General features: G+C 39.4%; 6 protein-coding genes across 8 annotated transcripts; 2 read left to right on the plus strand and 4 right to left on the minus strand.

The window, feature by feature from the left end:
• Positions 1-142: 142 nt before the first annotated feature.
• On the minus strand, positions 143-1,024 carry LOC114743651 (uncharacterized protein At1g76070-like). The gene has a single exon (XM_028931870.1). The coding sequence runs from the start codon at positions 1,022-1,024 to the stop codon at positions 305-307; it is 720 nt and encodes a 239-aa protein (XP_028787703.1). The 3' UTR covers positions 143-304.
• A 1,936-nt stretch (positions 1,025-2,960) lies between these two features.
• Positions 2,961-4,911, plus strand: LOC114743654 (uncharacterized). Of its 2 annotated transcripts, XM_028931873.1 has the most exons (4): positions 2,961-3,059; positions 3,611-3,727; positions 4,366-4,519; positions 4,735-4,911. In XM_028931873.1, the coding sequence occupies exons 2-3, from the start codon at positions 3,634-3,636 to the stop codon at positions 4,506-4,508; spliced, it is 237 nt and encodes a 78-aa protein (XP_028787706.1). In that variant the 5' UTR covers positions 2,961-3,059; positions 3,611-3,633; the 3' UTR covers positions 4,509-4,519; positions 4,735-4,911. The 2 variants fall into 2 exon arrangements, with proteins under 2 accessions (XP_028787706.1, XP_028787705.1); XM_028931872.1 differs by having other exon boundaries at positions 4,366-4,911.
• Positions 4,912-5,268: 357 nt separating this feature from the next.
• On the minus strand, positions 5,269-7,242 carry LOC114743647 (pentatricopeptide repeat-containing protein At1g20300, mitochondrial-like). The gene has a single exon (XM_028931865.1). It carries the CDS (start codon positions 7,130-7,132, stop codon positions 5,546-5,548), a length of 1,587 nt encoding a protein of 528 aa, XP_028787698.1. The 5' UTR covers positions 7,133-7,242; the 3' UTR covers positions 5,269-5,545.
• Positions 7,243-8,447: 1,205 nt separating this feature from the next.
• LOC114743656 (uncharacterized) lies at positions 8,448-9,245 on the plus strand. Its single transcript, XM_028931875.1, has one exon. It carries the CDS (start codon positions 8,535-8,537, stop codon positions 8,991-8,993), a length of 459 nt encoding a protein of 152 aa, XP_028787708.1. The 5' UTR covers positions 8,448-8,534; the 3' UTR covers positions 8,994-9,245.
• Positions 9,246-11,386: 2,141 nt separating this feature from the next.
• Positions 11,387-14,803, minus strand: LOC114743652 (RNA pseudouridine synthase 2, chloroplastic). Its single transcript, XM_028931871.1, has 7 exons — positions 14,143-14,803; positions 13,326-13,469; positions 12,951-13,214; positions 12,618-12,820; positions 12,206-12,284; positions 11,625-11,800; positions 11,387-11,534 (listed from the first exon to the last, which is right to left on the minus strand). Exons 1-7 carry the CDS (start codon positions 14,500-14,502, stop codon positions 11,387-11,389), a joined length of 1,374 nt encoding a protein of 457 aa, XP_028787704.1. The 5' UTR covers positions 14,503-14,803.
• Positions 14,804-15,198: 395 nt separating this feature from the next.
• LOC114743649 (probable nucleoredoxin 2) lies at positions 15,199-18,442 on the minus strand. 2 transcript variants are annotated; one of them, XM_028931868.1, is made up of 3 exons: positions 18,188-18,442; positions 15,448-16,576; positions 15,199-15,339 (listed from the first exon to the last, which is right to left on the minus strand). In XM_028931868.1, exons 1-2 carry the CDS (start codon positions 18,323-18,325, stop codon positions 15,461-15,463), a joined length of 1,254 nt encoding a protein of 417 aa, XP_028787701.1. In that variant the 5' UTR covers positions 18,326-18,442; the 3' UTR covers positions 15,199-15,339; positions 15,448-15,460. The 2 variants fall into 2 exon arrangements, with proteins under 2 accessions (XP_028787701.1, XP_028787700.1); XM_028931867.1 differs by having other exon boundaries at positions 15,202-16,576; positions 18,188-18,436.
• Between the last annotated feature and the right edge of the window lie 436 nt (positions 18,443-18,878).

Raw genomic sequence — 18,878 nt, forward strand, 5'->3', positions numbered from 1 at the left:
CGCGAATTAATTATCACTTTCTTATCAAGCAACCCTAAAACCAGTTCCATTTTTCAAGGGAACTTTAAAAATATGTCTGAGCCACTAACATCGATTGTTTTTTTAATGTAATTAAATCCAATCCTGTGGTAATAATTTGTAAACTTTCAAAATCATTTATACATCAAGGTAAAAAAAAAAAAATCATTTGTACATACGGAACCCCATTCCCCATCCTTACAAGGTGCAGCACAGAACGTAAACGATAATGAAAACAAACCATGAAAAGCAAAAACACAACTCAGAATACAAATAAAAGAAATTATCAGATTGGTGGTGGCCGAGGATTCGATCGAAGAGGCGGCGGAGGAGCCATGTTTCGTCTCTTCCACAGATTAATTTCTGTCTTTGGTTGCAAAGCTACAATGGGCTCAGAGAATGAGATTATGGTCTCATCGTCTTCATCATCCTCCGGCGCCACCACATGAGCCTTCCAATCAAAATTAGCCAAAGCGCCACGTGCACTTGCAAACCGCTTCATCTGGCTAAGTTCCGGCGCTGCTACGGCGGCTGATCCGCCGTCAACCTCCGCAGCACGAGACGATTTCCTCTGATCTCTCCAGAATATCCTCCTAAACGTCGACGTTTGCTTCTTATTCTTAGCCTTCGACACACTTCTGATAAGTGGCCTCGATTTCTGTACACTACTGGGGAGCGTTATACGCTTGGATTTGGCTTTCTTAACGCGTTGCCGATGCTGGCGCTTCTTGTTCTTGATCTGTCCCATGCACGACACGGTTGGTGAAGTGGGTTCAAGAGATCTGGTACTTCCATTGCCTGAGCTTCCATACTTGGATCTCCTTCTTCTAGCTTCATCGGGAATCATCATTATTGATCCCTTCGGACCACCATGTTTATGATATTTGTGAACAACTTGGTGATCCCTCCTTGGGCTGAACGGGTGGTTCTGAAATGTCAGTGCCCCTGTTACTGCCTTGGGCAGTAGTGTCTTCAATATCTTCTTTAGCTCTTTTTGTTTCGACATTTCTTTGATTCCCAGTTCGAAATGGATCGTTATTATATAGATACGGAGCAAGTTACAGCATCGAAAGGACCATGTTGATCAAGTAAATTTGTTTACATAGTTTGAATTTGTCAAGGATGACAGGAGACACGGAGGGGTTTGGGTCAGATCAAGTAGGAATGACTGGGGCAAACCCTCTTTATCATTAGTCTTCACCAATTAAATATAGCTCAATAAGTATCGAAAAGGAAATAGAACTGATTATGAGATAGACAGTACGTATTATGTCTATGAAAAAACTTTATAGGCATCAATAATCCTAATGTAGACTCCTTTTTATTAATGCAGAGTTTAAGCATGACATGCTATTCATAATTTACAAATAACATAGTTTTTATATATAAATATAGGTAGAAATTTTCTAAATCCATGATGAAATGTTATATAGTTGGAAATATAGAAATATGCCAATAAATGAGAAACCACGAGTCGCAATTTCACTTGGACTTGCCGCCTTATTCCCCGCTTAAAATCTTTATGTAATTAATCAAACGTCCATTTCTCACTTCTCTTCCCTTAAATATGGCCTATATATTCAAAACCAGTTTCCGTACTGATTATCTTGATGAACACTCTAAGTTCATCAAATCTGGATCGTTCATAGTTAATTTGAACAGTCCAAATTTAAAATCTCTAATTAATTATTTTTAAATAAAAAATTATTTTTTGAAAAAAATGATAGTTAAGAAATTATCTCTATTTTAGATTCTATATATATTAAAATAATTATTTTGAATAAATTAAAAAAAATCAAATCTAGACCATCTAAATAAAATATGAACAATTCAGATTAATAAGTTTAAAGTGCTCCCCTGATACCATATATATTCATACCACATGAACAGTTCAACTGAAGTAAAAAAAAATACCATATGAATAGTTGACATGCTGACGTACGATTAAATTAATTGCTGTCATGACTTTTTCCATGATGGAGCAATTTGAATCCGTAAAATAATTTAATTTAATTAGCTGCCACTTCAAAGATCTCATGCATGGTGGATTGCCCACTTCCTCTTGATGGATAACGAAACTACTAATATCGATTTCCTTTTTATTTTTTTCTTTTTCTAATCCTATCTTGCGATATTTATTTGAACACTGTCAAAAATCAAAATCATTTATACACAGATTAATTTCTCTCTTGGGATGCAAAGCCCATAGGTTCAGCGAATGAGATTAGGTTTCCCAATTATTTAATTTAGTTGCCAGTTGCCACTTTTATATAATTAATAAAAAGGTGGATCAAGCTAAAAAATCTGCTCATTTAAAACTTGGTCAATTTACGCCTGTTTAATTTATTATTTATCATTTTTCTTTCTAGGTTTTAATATTAAAGCCCTAATCATTTCATTTCGGTTTTTACATTCCCTTTTAGGTTATTTCTATATAATTAAATTTTAATAATATTTTTTATTTACTGTTATTATTATTGGTGATATTTGTTTTGTCATTTGATATTAGTGATAGAAATAAAATGAAAAATCAAATTCAAAGGTTAATATTTTGTGAAAACAAAATTAAAAATAATGATTTGAAAACCAAATGTGCGGGATGAAGAGCCTTTGGCTTCCGACAACCCATAGCATTAACTTTTGAAAATTCAATTTGGATAGTGAGTGTATGATTTAGATTTTTTATGACTATTAAATACCCGTGCATTTAGACAAATATAAATAAATAATAAGTTTAAAACAGAGATATTTTGTTCGAGCTCTCTAACTCAATTCTCGCTCCAAATCTTTCTTAAACGTGTGATTGTGAGTGTAAATTCTCTGTAAAAAGTGTTATCTACGTGAGTTATAACAATAAAAAAGCACTATTTTTATATTATAGTTGTAATTTAGAAAATGTAGTAAATATAACCATTGTCAGATGACGTGGTCATCGTTCTGTTTTCGCCTTTTCAGTCGGTGCTCGCCTGTATTGGACCTCCTCTTTGCCTGTTTTCCTTTCTCAGCACAGTGGCAGCGACGGTGCCCCTGACCCTTCAGGAGTATGTTTCTCTTTATTACCCTTCAATTTCTTTTCCCCAATTTACAATAACGAAGCAACTGAAACCAAATGCCGAGCAATATGTCTTATATATTTCTTTTCCTTCCATACCATTCCGGGACACTGGCTCCACTCAAGACGTGGCGCTTCCATTTTGTGTATTGATTTCATTGAATTGTCGTGTTTCTTGTTTTCTCTGGAGAGGGTACTCTGAGTTTCCGCCTTTCATTTCGGCATTTGCTTGCTGGATGGCTGAAAGCACACCATGTGTTTGCGAAAAGTTGCAAATGAGGGCACTCTCACTCTTTTTCGGCTTTTAGTGTGTAAATAAATTCGAAATTGATTCGCGTCTGCATGTTTTTGTCTACATTTTGGACTAGTTGGTATTCTGTGCTCCGTCTTGAATCCATACTTGAGTTGCTTGGGCAAATTGAGCCCAACGTAGTTCCCCGTTGGCTTTTACCAGTTCCGTTTGATATTGCAGTTGTTATGTGATACGGTTTTGTGCTTCGTCAATCAAGTCACCTTTTTCAATTTTGGGAATATGTTTAGGTAGACATTGGATAGCTCTCTCCATGGATCTGCAGGACTTTATTCTTCGGGCTCGAGTCTTGAAACTTTACAGGCAAGCTTTGAGAAGTGCTCGGCGAGCCCCCTCTTCTGCTAGAAGTGCGTAATCTTATTTGAACAATTCTTAGGATTGCGAGTTTATAGTGGAAGTATAACTTGTTGGCTTCTACATCGGTGTGTTTTTGGGATTGTTGATGGTTTTGTTGGCCATCCGGTACCATTAATTGGGACTTTCGAATGATTACTTCACCACTTCACTTGACATTCTCATAGTAATGTTTATGGTAGGGGTTTCAATAGGCAATTAAGCACAGGCTAAGTTTTTACTATAGGATGATTGGTCAGGAACTCATGCCATGAGTCGCGATTTTTGGGATATAATGACATGACTTTTCTTTTACTAAAACGTGTTTGAACAAGTGTGAGTGCCCGATGAGATAAACAGAGGGATTTTTCAGGAAAGTTATTGTGGATGAAATGCTTTCATTAGATTATTTGGTTCCCTAATTTGGATAACTTGTGGCCTGTCTCGAGAGAGTATCGAGAATCTGAAGAAGAGAATGTGGTTAAGTGATATTGTCCTTATTCTGTATGATTGCGATAATTGACATTGATAAAAATATATAATGTTGGTAAAGATTCCTCTTAGATTATTTATATATATATGGTCCTTTGACTTAGTTTGAGTGATAAGTTATTTGTTTATTTATTTTTTATGGATGCAATGGACTGGACAGCTGAATTGAGACAGACAATTAGACAAGAGGTGGAAAATAATAGAAACTGCACGGACAAGCAAAGGATCCGTTATTTGGTTAGTGATGGATTGGAAAGATTGAAACGACTGGATGAAATGCTTGACATGCAAGGTCACAGCTGATGGATTGGTACGTAAGAGCAAATCTCCCCAACAGAGCTATCTTACTCTCATGTCCGTTGACATGCATAGCATTTCCAGGTAGCAAGGGAACAGAAATAGAAGAAAAGAAAAGGGAGACAAGCAGATTGATTTCTTGTATCCATGACAGTTACTATTTCTGTTTAGCTTGTGTGCCGCTCACAGTTTATTGCTTGTTATTTTAATGCTTATTGCCCCATTATTTCAGTACTTTGAGTTCAGTTGCCCTGAAGAATTTAATCAACAAGGATACGGAAACCTGAAAGAGGAGGTAGATGGACTACTCGGGCTAGAATCAGGTTACTTTGGATATGTTTTGAATATAAAATTGTGACTTGGTATATTCCATGTTTCCCACCATTTTTTGTATGTCCGGACCAAATTGCTCCCTTAGTAGCTCGGTTAGCGACTCTAACCAAGCTCCAATCCGTCCACGTGAATCACAACAAAAGTGTAATCCTAAAGAATAGGGATTCTTTAATCCTAGTGACTTGATAAATGTTCAATTCATTATCCAACCAAAAATTTTAACTCAAGTTATAATTATATATGTTCTGCACAATTTAAACTTTTGATCCATGTTACCTTTGAATAGTTTCAAAATTTTAAAATTTTTCAGTATGTATGCACATTCAATTTCATATCTTCAATTATGACTTTTTATATATAAAATATCAATCTGGAAATCGGATGAAGCGTTCACCCTCCTTCCGCAGATAGATGATTCTACAAACGCAGAAACTTTAAAAATTGCCTTGTGACAGAGGGAACTTCCGTATACAAGGTTTAAGTGGGACTGTGATTCTTGACCAGGTCCGCTTTCGCTACGAGTCTTGGCTAAAGCAGCATCGTAGCGCGGTAGCGCAAGAGCAACCATTTGAATCTCAAACACTAAAAAGAAATAATTCTTCCATTTAAAGATGACACATCGAAGAAGCTAGTGTATCAAATCACTCATGACATTGACAGCGTAGGAAGAATAATTCTCGTAGTCATGAATGTAAAGAATAAGAGTACTTCTAGATGGAGCGAGAAACAAAGCCCCTGTCAACCATTTTATCCACTAACTCCTCATGCTTCTTTAACTGCCCTGCCTTCCTCAGCTCGCTCAGAACCATCTCATAAACCCCTTGATTCGGTTTTAAGCACTTCTCTTCTACCATCTCTCTCAGTAACTTGTACGCATTGTTCCAGTGCCCCATTCCACAATACATTGAGATCAACAACCGGTAAGTATTCACATTAGGCTCAACTTCGTTCTCATCCATTTCCTTCTTCATTTTGAGCACCATATCGGTAGATCTCGCATGACTGAACATGCCCATTAATATATTGTAGGTCAGGGTATTGGGCTGGCACTTGAGTTCTTTCATTTTAGCATACAACCTATGAGCACCATTTATATCATGCAACTTAGCTACGCATCTGAATATAAGATTGAAAGTAGAGGCATTAGGAGCACACCCCTTCTTGACCATTGAATCGAGAACCTTGATAGCTTCCCCAAGATTATCATCTTTACAATGTGTCTCTATGAGGAAATTATAGGTGATCGTATCAGGAGGACATCCAAGTCTCTTCATCTGATTGTAAACTTGCAATACCTTTTCAGTCCTTCCAGCTTTGACGTGAACACGCATGAGATTGTTGAAAGTAATGGAATTTGGATCACAACCCACATCTATCATCTCAGAGAAAACATCATGCGCACGAGTGATTTGTCCACACCGACACAGTGAGTCAATCACGATGCTGTAAGTATAAACATTCGGTTTGATTCCAGCCATCTTCATCTCCCCAAACACACGCTCGGCCTCTGAAATATTACCCGCTCGGCACCAACCACGAACCAGGTTGGTGTACACTATGACATCGAGCTCAAATCTGTGCTTCAAGCTATCAAAGAAAGACTGAGCTTCGCTTGCCCTTCTCTTCTTGCACAAAACACTAATGACAATGGAAAAGGCTATCTTGTCAGGCGTGCAGCCATAATCTTCCATACGGTTAAAAGTGTGGACGGCCTCCGCAGCCAATCCTGCTCTCACGTATCGCCGGACGAGGAAAGAGAACGTCTCGACGGTTATTGGGACACCTCGGGTTTTCATCAAATCGATGAGATGCCATGCTAAATCGAAGTGCTTGAGCTTTCCGGCAAGGTCAATCATCTCCACATAGGGCTCCGGCGCGGTGGGAAAACCCTCGTACGTGGTGGCCCAATTGAAGAAAGCGAGGGACTGGAGGAAAGGGATACCGTGACGGACGCCGCCGCACTTATCAAGCACGCGGCGGACGACTGAGGGAGAAGGAGGGCGGTGGGCGGTTATTCGAGAGAAGTCAAGGGAGAGATCGGGTATAGTGAAATAAGGGGTGGGTGGAATGGAGTTAGGGTTGGGGTTGTTGCGGTAATGGTCTTTGATTAAAGCATGAAAATTTTCAGCTACAAGGTTTTCTTCGGGGGATAAGGAAGTGCTTTGGGGCGTTTCATCCCCTTCTTGTTGAAGGGTAGTTTCTGAAACTAAAGCTAAGGACGAAGAAGAAGAAGAATAGAATTTGGAAGTGCGAGTGAGAGAGTGGCAGAAGCGTAATCTGGGATTGACGAAGGCCATGGATGGAAATGGAAGGAAGCAGACCGTTTCCTTCCGTTGCAAAGTTTTAGGTCGCCTCCCCTGCTTTCGAGTTTTGGCGGGGTCTGTTCGGCGCCTGCAGAGTTCAGTAACCTAAGTGCCGTTTTTTTATTTTTGGGTACAAGTTGGGTGGTTTTTTATTTTATTATTTGGATTGGTATCGGGCTGAATAACTTTTTCTATGGATTAAGGCCTGTTTGGGTATTCCAAAACCGTAATTTCAGAAGCATTTTTTCGCAAAACGAAATAATCTCTTCCACATATTTACTTCGTAATCCGTAAAAGCACTTTTGAAACCATGGTTTGGTTTCTATCCAAACACATCCTTAAAATAGTTCAATTATAAGAAATCGATACTACCAGGGTGAGATAGAATTATAGTCCAATTAGTAAGAAATCATAAGGTCATGATCTAGTGAGTCTTTGGTATTTAACTCACCTAAAATTTTTATTTACAAAATAAATAAATAATGAATGAGATGGAATTCGCAATTTCTCAGTTATAGAACGGCCCTCATTCCATTAGAGCGTTAGGCATAAAACTATTGGCTCTTTTTGTCAAAACTTCAGTTATGACTGAAGTAGCGATTTGGAGCGACCTTCTGTCCAGCTTACAGTTGAGTGGCGTCGCCCATTGTTCGATTTCTACCCCTGTCCTTCTTCTCTTGCCGACATGAGTTGTTCTCGGTGGTTTTTGTGCCGGCCACCGGAGGAATGCAACACTTGATGCGGAACCTGGCATTCGTGTAACAATAATATTAAGCAAGTTAGTATTAAAAAACGGCCATGTCATTCATCTAAAAATAAAATTAAAATTAAAATTTTATTTTATATGTCACCCATTTTCTTACTGGTTTTACTAGGATAGGATTTCACAACGTGGTTCATGCTAGGAAAAAAGTTGTTCTCTTTAATGTCCTTGCACTTCTAAAATTTTCAAGTTCTTCTGGACATGCTGTGCCCCTTTTTACTGATTTGAGGCATAAATTTGTATAATTGTTTTTATAAGAAATCATTTTTTCATAAAGTGAAAACTAGAAAAATATCTTTATTTTAAATTTTATATCTATTAAAATAAAAAATTATTTAGAAAATATAACAAATAAAATAAAATTCAAAATGAGTAATGCAGATTCAAGTACTCACAAATGACAATAGCAATGAGATTAGGGGGCAGATGATTGTGAAGCAGGGCTGATTTCCATTAAGATTGGGTCACAAAGTGAAATTGTCCAAATTATTGGTAGGTCCAAAACCTAAGCCCAAATTACCAATAAACATGTAGCATCGTGCCACCGTCACCGTGCCTCGCTGGGAAATGCTCCAGATGAAGATGAAGCAGTCCGTCTGACGGGGGAGGGACTTCGTGGGTGAGAACGGAGAAATGAGCGGAAAGCTGCAAATATGGCGACGCGTGTCAATTGCTGTCAAATTCTGCACTCCCTGTGCCTGCGTAGATAGCAAGCGCTTCTTGCATCAGGGCCCAGATACCATCGAGGAGCTTCTTGATAGGCATCTTGTCAAGAAGGATAAGCCCCTTGACGACGAAGAAGAAGAATTGATTAATCGGAGGCGACTCACCAGCACTCGCCGTGAAGCACTCAGCCTTTACCGCGATATTCTTCGCGCCACCCGATTCTTTGTGTGGCCTGACTCCAACGGCATCCTCTGGCGTGATATTCTCCGACAAAATGCTCGGAAGGAGTTCGAAGAGGCCCGCTTCGAGACCGACCCTGAAATCGTCACCCGATTACTCATTGGTGGCCGTGAGGCTGTCCACTCTGCACTTGAAAAGCTCGCCAATCAGATTCAGAAGGATCGTGGCAGTGAGGATCCACGTTGACATATCCTCTTCTCCCCATCCCTTGTGTGTCACCCTCGCGGAACAATTATGTAATGCTGTAACAATCTTCTAAAGGCAATGAATTTGTTTATTTCTTGTTTGCGTGATTTACAAATCTGGATATTGTATGTATTCGCTTAAAGATAAGGCTTCGAACTGAAAACTACCAATGAAGTTGTAGATATTATTCAAATTTCAGGCATTATATATAGAAGACAGAAGAAAACGGTGAATTGAAATGCTTTATTACTATGTTTTAGGTTATAGTTCCTAAGTCCTAACATATATCCTATATGTATGATGTGAAACTATAAAAGATTAGCCCCGCATTGTGAACAGCTACGGAACGCACACTAGCACCCACAATTTGTCTGTTTTCATGAATGTTTTTTCCGGGTTGTTGCATATCCTATTCAGTAGCCTCTCCCTCTTCCCCCTTTAAACGAGCTACCCATGTTGATTCGGTACTGAAATGTTTTGGCTTTCTTGTTTTTGTGGTCGTTCGATATTGTTTGTTCATTAGTTAACAATTGTTATGGTGCATTTGCGGTATGGTGCCCTTTGCCTGTCATATTCTTCAATTACGGATATCTTATCTCTTTTTCGAACGTATCTGGTTTCTGGTTTGTTTTGGGCAGTCTTTAGTCGAAGAATATTAGGCGATGTTTATGCAGTTAGTGTCTTCATGCATGACTGAGTGCCACAGTTGACCAGTATGTTGTAACGACTAGTTCCTGAGGAATACTATACCTTGAATTTATAGGTGCAGTCCTTAAATTAGAATATGATTTCCTGAAATATAATGCTCGTTAGGTACCATCTTGGACTCTAAATTATATCATCATTGTATTTTTCCTCTCTTGGTCATATTCTCAAATGCTGTATGGCCTGTGGTTTTCCACATTTAACTTTTGGCTGAATTGACTATGGTGGTGCTCCAAGCATTTTTCCTTCATCATATTTTGAATTCTCTGTATTCATGTAATGTTATTTTCGCATCCATTCTCTTCGTTAACCTCTTTGACTTGTCCGAATTTTTATGGTTTTGTATGAAAATCATTGTCGATTCATTGTCTGATCTTCTTTGGCTATCCTTGCTTGACCCTTCATCTTATTGATGCACGGAGGATAACAGAAGAAAGAATAGTGTGTAAAGTGAATACCCCCCCGCATTAGCTATGCTATTTTAGATCCTAGGATAAAAGCTAATTGATACATGTTTGAAATTTGGGATTTAGATAACATTGAGTTCATTTTTATTCTTTGCCAATTGAGTATACTTTTGAGCTCCGTGCTGTCATCTTTATTTTGCCTTTGTGTCCGCGCTCTTGTTTTTCTGATTTAAGTCTCTAAGTTGCTTACACATCTAACCGATGGATGTTTAGTTTTGGTATAAAATATATTATCTTTCCTGACTGGCTTTTCAGTTTTCCTGGCAGTTGGGTCTTGTATGACTTTGTTCCCAGACAGGATTAACAAAGAAGCATCTTCAGGTGTTACCGGTGTAGAATATTTTTCCATGATTTTAGTTATAAGGTGATTGCACATTGACATGATTGATGTTTTCGGTATAAAATCCCTTGGTGCCAAATCTATTATCTTTCCCGACAGGCTTTTCAGATTTTCCGCACTGCATCAGGATTCCTGCCAGTTGAGTCTTCTATGACTTTGTTCCTGGACAGTAATAGCAACGAAGCATCTTCAGATGTTGTAAGGATAGAATATTTTCCTATGATTTTAGGTATCAGAAAAGACCTTAAATCCTGCTTTATGGATACATATCATATAATGTTCGGATTCTTTTGGCGGATGGATTGTGCTTTAATATGCTGATGTATCGTGTTGTTGATATGTCTACTGTTTGGTTAACATTGCTTAATGCAGACAGATATTTCACTCCCTTTGCCTCTTGAGACGCCTTATTCATGTAGCATGAATTGAAAACCTTTTATGGCGTGTTTGGAATCAAGCCAATAGGGGCTTCATATACATTATGATGAAATGAAAAGAGATGGAGAGAGGGAATGAATGACAGTATCTACAGGACGATGAGAATGTTGATCCAAACATAGCACTAAGCAGCAGAAACCAGCTTTAAATTTGCGAGTTTCATAGGAAGATGATTAGATAATGAGATGAGAAGATGGCGATAACTCACAAAAGCTTGAAATCCACATCACTTTTCGTCCAAAGAATAATGCTACATGAAATAATTAAAATAATTTCATCAATTACTATTTCCTCTTTAATTGTTTCATCCAAAATCGACGTGCAGGCCCCAAAAAAGCCGTCATGAGTTGTGCGTCGGGGTGGGCTAAGCTAATCCATATTCCGTGTATTCCTAATGCCTTTCATGATAAACGTTTCTTCTAAGCCTTCATGTCTGGCAATGATTAAAGGAAGTGGAGACAATAGTGAAGCGGCAAAACTCGATTACTGAAATTGCTTGTCATGAAATTCAAGGCTGCAAATTGTCTGCCAATTGTCTGCAGGGCTTGACAAGAAAAATGCAACTGCTCTCCTGTATGGGGATGCCGAAATCTGCAAAATAACATTCTCTTCTCAGTTTTCATTGCAAATTGAATGGGAAATTGAGAGCCATTAAATTGTAAGATGGCTTTATCCTCTCACCCAAGAGTCAAAGCATGAAGGCAAGGCCTATCTAGCCTAGATACCATCTGTACAATTTGGCCCCGCAAGCTCGTCGGTGTTCTGGGCTGAAGAAGTGATAAGGCCATGCTCTTCGTCCCTCCGTACACCTCATCACCCAGCAAAGGAACTCCTAGATACTTAGAGTGCGCACGTATCTAAAATAACCAGGAGAGCATGGGTTACAGGGTTTCCCCTTTCTTTCAGGTATGGTAGGGGGCTGTGATTCAGCCCACTAACATTCACAATGAACTCGAAGCTCAATAACATTCATTTTTATTTTAGATCAGAAAATATGTAACTCTTGATGGATGGACAGAAGACAAATCGAGTTCATATCAAATCACACCATCAAAATGAATTCATGAGTCAGATGATATCTTCAGCTATCAAGCAAAGGCCTTTAAGGAAGTAGCCAGTAGTTTTTCCCAGAAAAGCTTCGACCCAACATTATTTTTCATATTCTGTTCAGCGGGCCCCACAAAATTTACCCAAGATCCCACTGACATGATGATACCATAAATCATTAACATCTCGTTTTCAAGCTATATACCATGAAATACCTGATGAGTACGCCCAGTTTCTAACTTCCATTCAAGCAATGCACAGGCACCCTTAGCAAGTATCTCAGTTACTTTGTACCTAATACAAGTAACCGTCAATTAAACACGTGGAATTAACACCATGAATAACAACTTAATAGATTGCACAAGGTAAGATTTTCGCCCATTCAATTCGGTTTTAATCATTTAATTACAAGACACGAAGTTCGCAAAAATAAACCATCCTAAAGCAATTTTGTCAAGGCATATTAAACTCTCATATAAAAGAAAATCAAATCTCATTATTTTCACACACACCATAAGTATTTTTGTCCGTGTTTTAGTTGTTACTTAACATATGTGGACTTCATTTACCCATAGTAAAATATAACAAGCAGCAACCAAATATAAATCATATTACTTGGTGAATCACCTACTAGCAGCATAACGGGCTTTTCTAGAATTAACCGATCCAGCTACAGCAGTCATTCTAAGCCGGTTATTAGGGTCACGGCCAACTGGAACCTCAACACGTCCAGCAGTTGGAGAGGGAACCCCAACAGTTAGACTGACATACACCCTTTTGATAGTACGTAGCTTGAATTGCTCTGATAAATGGATATGGGAATGTTCATCCTGCCATCAAAGCATATAGAAAGGGGAGACAAAATCACATGTAAGTCTATTATGGCATTAGAGAGCAAGGATTCCAATGTTTTGCCAAGGGTGGGAGCTTGTTATTAATTTCCACAGGATCAAACTTTACCTTCGCCACAACAAGCAGTCCACTAGTGCCTTTGTCCAGCCTATGCACAATCCCTGGGCGGACTGATGCTCCACACATGCTGGAATGTGATTGTAAACCTTCACAGGAACCTGGACGAATAGAGTAGCTATCAAAATCATCATCAGAATCTTCAGTCTCTGAAAGAGCTTCCTTGTTTGAAATTTCAACATTTGGAAGGCTGCAATGGTGAAGAATGCCATTGACGAGAGTGCCAGATGTATTTCCAGGTGCTGGATGCACAACCTGAGTTGAAGAATGAATCAAGTCAATAGTTTGACCCTGTCTGGCATTAACAATACCTTCTGAATAATGCTTCACGCCTGTCAAATATTTAGGTTATAGGCTTGGAATTACCATGTGTGCAGGTTTATTAATTACTAGCACATGCTCATCTTCATAAACAATATCCAACTCCATATGTTCTGGCTCAGCTCTCAACTGTTGTAACTCTGAAATCGTGCAATTGATCTTATCCCCGGCCTTGACATTGAAAGAAACCTGCTCAAACAATCATTAAACACAAGCTGATTCCTTTATCCAGGAAGCTGCTACAGAAATTAAGATACTAGAGATTTTAACAGGTACAATGAAATAAAGTTCCCATGTTACTTTAAGGAAAAATTAAGGCGAGGATAAGAAGCATGTTTGTTACGTCAATTGACATCAAATCGCTCTTTTCAATGATTCAATCCATGAAATGATCGATCAACAACCACAGCGCTAAAATAAAAACAGAGGCATGCTCAAACAATACCGATGAATCCAGGTTGAATGTAATGCACCTAAGTAATGATGAATTCTTGAAGTTTATAAGCGCAACGATGAACACCAACAATATTAGAACAGTTTCCACAAAGAGATTAGTTCCATAAGAAACTGAGAGATTCAGTGTATGAGTCTAGTCTAAGCATTAGCCATACTTCCTTGGATTTCGAAGACATCACACATCTCAGATTCATGAACTTATTAGTCATGATGCTTTGTGTTATTAAACTTCACAAATGAAGTCGGTTAACCACACAGATACTTCCCTCATCACATATGGCCACGTTTCCTCGCAAGATGCTGGAAAAATGGTCAGTTTTACTACACACAAACAAGCACAACGAAGTAACACACCTCCGACATTACACAAACTTCAAACAGAGTTTCCATTGACATTGAGATTTACCTTATCAACAACACGGCCGTTGACATGAACAAGCCCCGCTCTAATACTTGACTGCACACGAGCCCTACTTATGCCGTTGATGCGGGAAGATATCCAAGAATCGAGCCTCAGCTTTCCTGAACCGGCCTCAACAGTCTCCTCCAACCGCACGCCGGCGTAATTCGTCCTCTTAGCGAAGACCGGCTCTGGCTCACCATCGGAGCCTAAGGCTCCGTCGAAACCACAACAGCCTCTAATTGTTCTCGCAACTCCGAGAGGGAATTCATGATTCCGACCCCTAGCGGAGAAGAAAGCAGGTGAGGCACGAAATGATTTTGCTGTGAAAGCACCGGGACATGTGCAAGAGTGAAGCCAGAGCATCTTCTCCTTCACTGCCCCGTCCTCCGTTGGATAAAAACGAGGACGTAAGAACCGCGGACTGGCGCCTCCAAGTAAAACGACGACGTGTTTCCCCGATATCCCCCACTCGCGAATCGTGAGGAGTAAATCAACTATTGGTCGTTTATAATTGATGACACGTGGCACCCAATTTATGAATTATGATAAGTCTCAAATTTCAACTAATTTTCGTTTAAGTTGTTCCTCTTATGATTAAATTCTTTTATGAATAAATTGGACGACTATATTGAACCAGTGCGTACTTTTTTAAGCCAACATTAAAAGTACAAACTTTTTAGAACCGTTTTCTACCATGCTAAATACTTGGCTAGCATACTTGGCATTCACAAAAATTAAAAAAAAGTATTTAGATAGAAATAAAATCATAATTTTAAAAGTACGGTATAAGAAATAAATATGTAAAAAAAATTATCCCAATTGACGAAAAAATAATTTTCAAAAGCACTTTTTAGGATTATTAAACACCCCTTAAAAAGGTTAATGAAAGCATTGTCCACCCATTTTAACATACAAAATCCAGGTGTGATTCTCTTGAAATAAAGAAATGAGGTCAGCAGAAACAAGGTCCATTATCCTTTCCTTTTCCAATTGCCCCTTTTCTCAATTTATTCAAAATCACTTTAGAAAATGCAAATTCTACTCAGATAGCCAGGTCCATTGAAGGACAATCATTGTGCAATTAATTCACACTTTAAATTGATTGGGCCACTAGCTAATCACATCACAACTCACAAGTCCGCTTATGGCCATGCTCCGGTCATACAAAAGCAACAAGTAAAAAGCAGCCAGAAACCCAACCTACATATATCAAAAAGCAAACAGAATAGTCGAGAGCCTAATTAATGTGAAGGAGGCCAATCAACACAGAAGATTAGCTTTGATTAGTTTAGAATATTTGGGTCTCACCAACCCAAGACGATCAAGATGAAGGAGCTCGCACACACTTAGGATGAACCTCATACCCACATTCAAGACATTGGTAGGCCCAGCTTGAGCCTTGTTCCTCACACTCACAACAGATAAAAGGGCCTCCTCCATTGCCATCAGATACCAGATTCAGATGATGGTGATGGCCTTCATGGCATACCAATCTCGGATAATCCTTGGCCTCTTCTTCAAGCTGTTTCTCCAGAAGCTCCACCCTGGAATCAGTGAAGGGATACGCATTCTCTTGGTACAAGTTTATCAAGTTCCTGCCATTTCTGGTTATTGTTTTACCATCCGGACCCAATATCACCAAGGTTGGTATCCCTTGCACATCGAAGTGCCTCACAAGTCTCTTGATCTCTGGGTCTCCAAAAGGCAGTGCCAGCCAAGGCATACCACTGAAGTATGAATCGAAGCAAGCTTGGTCCCGATCACTTGATACCAGCACTATCTCAAAGTCCTCTCCATTTCCAGCTTCACTCACCGTCCTCCTGATCTTGTGGTAGACTGATATCAGTTTGGGAGTGAAGTTGAGGCATGGCTGGCACCATTGGGCTGAGAAGTAGAGTCCTATGGTTTTGCCCACTAACGAAGCAACAGGTACTTGTTTGATATCAGCTTGAGGTGGACCCAAAACGTAGTCTCTATTATGGTTTGTCAGTAAATTTATCAGTGTCTGATTCTCATGCTTCTCTCTGTCTTCCCTCTTCAGTTGCTCCAGCCTCTCCTTACTGAACGGATAAGCTTCGACCCCGTAGCGGTAAATGAGTTCAACCCCATCATCTACAGTAGCCTCGTCCTTGTTACAACCATTGGGTAGCAGTATTACTAAACGAGGAATACCTTCGACATCGAACTTTTTGGTCAGGGCTTTCTTTGTTTCCAGATCAGAGAATGGAATCGCAAGCCACGGCATTTGTGCATAATAGGTTTCAAAGGCACTCAAGTCTTCATCGGAGGACACGTACACAATCTCAAAACCTGGGACCTTGCTCCTGAGCTCCTCATATATGCAAACCAGCACTTCGGTGAATCTCCGGCATGGTGCGTACCAGTTAGCACCGAACAAAAGACCCACCACCTTCCCTTCAATATCACAGACTTTCACCTGCACCCACAATATACATCTACCCACCCAGTTAGCAATCATATAATTAAAAAGGTTGCTAATATGAGTTGTGATGGAAGTGCAGCGGCCCGGGGTTCATTATTTAAATCAGATTCATACATCTTATATCTTTTTCAAAATGATTGATTGATAAAAAAAAATAGAGAAATCCGAAGTCACAAAAATTTGGTACAACGGATATGAAAGGAGGGGTGCTAATAAAGAACAGAAGGATGTTGATTCTCATCATATCCACAAATGATATAGGAAAAGGACCGGGCACCTAAATGGGCCACGTGTACAAGCAACAACGTTAATGCGGGGCTAAAGGAATGGTTTATAGGTAACACTCGTCCTTTCGACTGGGATGCTTGGCTGTCCACAACACGCACAGCGTGGAATCTCACGTACACGGATAGGGACTCGTACTTTAGACATGTGCAGCTCGTGAGTTCTAACACTCTTGAAAACTAAGCGATTAGGAGTCATATAGAAGTTATAACCCCAGCAAAGCAACCCAAAAGCCAGCAAAATAATGCCACAAATGATCACCTTATCATATATAGGAGTCGCTCTTAAGTCTGGTTTTTGATACAGAAGTAGAAAAGTTCTAAACAACTCTTCAATTCTACCTGCGTCGGTGGGAACCACCATTAGATTTAACGACAGTCTCAATTATCTAAGGAAATGAAGCCAAATCAATAATTATTCCGAAGAATCATAAGGATTAGAAAGTCAACCATCTGTCCAAATTAGATGCTTTTCTGATAATACCTCATTCATCTGGGAACAAGAAAAAGGACTCTGATGGCCCAGTTCTCAGCTGCGCTCCTCATTCCGCAGGTTTTCAAGCGGAAAACAATGTCATAGTTGAGGTAAAAACTATACATCTAATTATATATGTACATGTTTGATGAGCTTGCTACTGATCAGAGGCCAGTTAATGAGAATGTATCTGAGGGTTAATTACCAGGTTATTACAAACGCTAAAACTTTGGTTAATAATGAGCTGACGCCTCATGAATTGGGGGGCATCACAAGCATTAGGTGTCGGCACTCGGCAGGTCGGATCTGTACAAAGGATCCCACAACTTCTTTGAAACAACAAAAGGGGAGAGAGAGAGAGACTCATAGGCTCGTGTTCATCTCTTGCACAAAATGGGCAGGACTGACTGAATATTTGGCTAAAGTCCGTCTCTCGTATAAAGAAATCAGACGTTGTAGACGTAATATCTACATAAACCATTTTTAAATTAATCATATCCACTACAATAGACAGGATAGAGGACAATGAGCGGAGCTGAAGTCACCCAATAAACAAAAAGTATCTTATATAAATATTAATTAATTAGCGGCTAGAAACGAAATCAACTTTCCTTTTTCTTTTATATATAGGTGGTGTCATTCAACAGACGCCAGAGAACTTTTTGTTCTTTTCCGGCAAAGTATATAAAGTTGAGCTCTGAGCAAAGTTCAGCCAATATAAAGTATAGGACCGGGCATCATCTCACACAAAATTATACACAGAACAATGGAAGAAGCCGAATATATATATAGAAGTTTTCACACACTGTTAAATTTTCTAAATTTAGCAGAAACGAGAAAGAGAACCTGAGACCCAGTTGGAGATAGCAGAAAATCACGATCTTTGGAGGCAAGAAGAGACGAGAATCTAGAGCTTGACAAGTTTCCCATGTGTCCATTGCTCAACAGAGCTCCAGGTCCATCCCTCGTCGTCTCTGTCCTCATCGCTCTCTCTCTCTCTATTTCTCTCTCTCTCACTTCCTTTCTCGCTCAATCGATCACCCTGTATGGGGTTGGCGTCCCTTGGCTATAAGTGAAGAAAGCAACATCGGACGCGAACTGATGTGTTTTGAGAAGAACCATATTCTTTCCACGTCATTGCATCCTGTTCGTTCCATATCGTGCATCACACGTTGCAATCATCGGCAGCTCGGAGATACGGATAATCTACGTCGCAGCCACGTTGAGGATGATAGAGGGGTATAGATATACGGTCGAGATTGGTCAGTGTAAGGTCACCGGTGATCTACGGGCAGCGATGAAAGAGGGAGGGTCCGTGGAGTCATAATAGATGTTTGATTATGATGATTAGACTAACGGGGACACCTGGCAATCCCTTTAAGTTCCTTCACTTTTCTGTCACGACCTTTCTCCGCTAAACAGTGAAAGCATTTATGTTCCACAGTAACGTGGCAAGTGCATACTTGTACGAAGGAATGATTCTTGAAAATATATATATATTAATTAACTATATGCAAATACTATTTTATCAGACTTC

This window comes from Neltuma alba, unplaced genomic scaffold (assembly GCF_004799145.2).
Source record: "Neltuma alba isolate B1F8T4 unplaced genomic scaffold, ASM479914v2 tig00004085_pilon, whole genome shotgun sequence".
Classification (NCBI taxonomy): Eukaryota; Viridiplantae; Streptophyta; class Magnoliopsida; order Fabales; family Fabaceae; genus Neltuma; species Neltuma alba.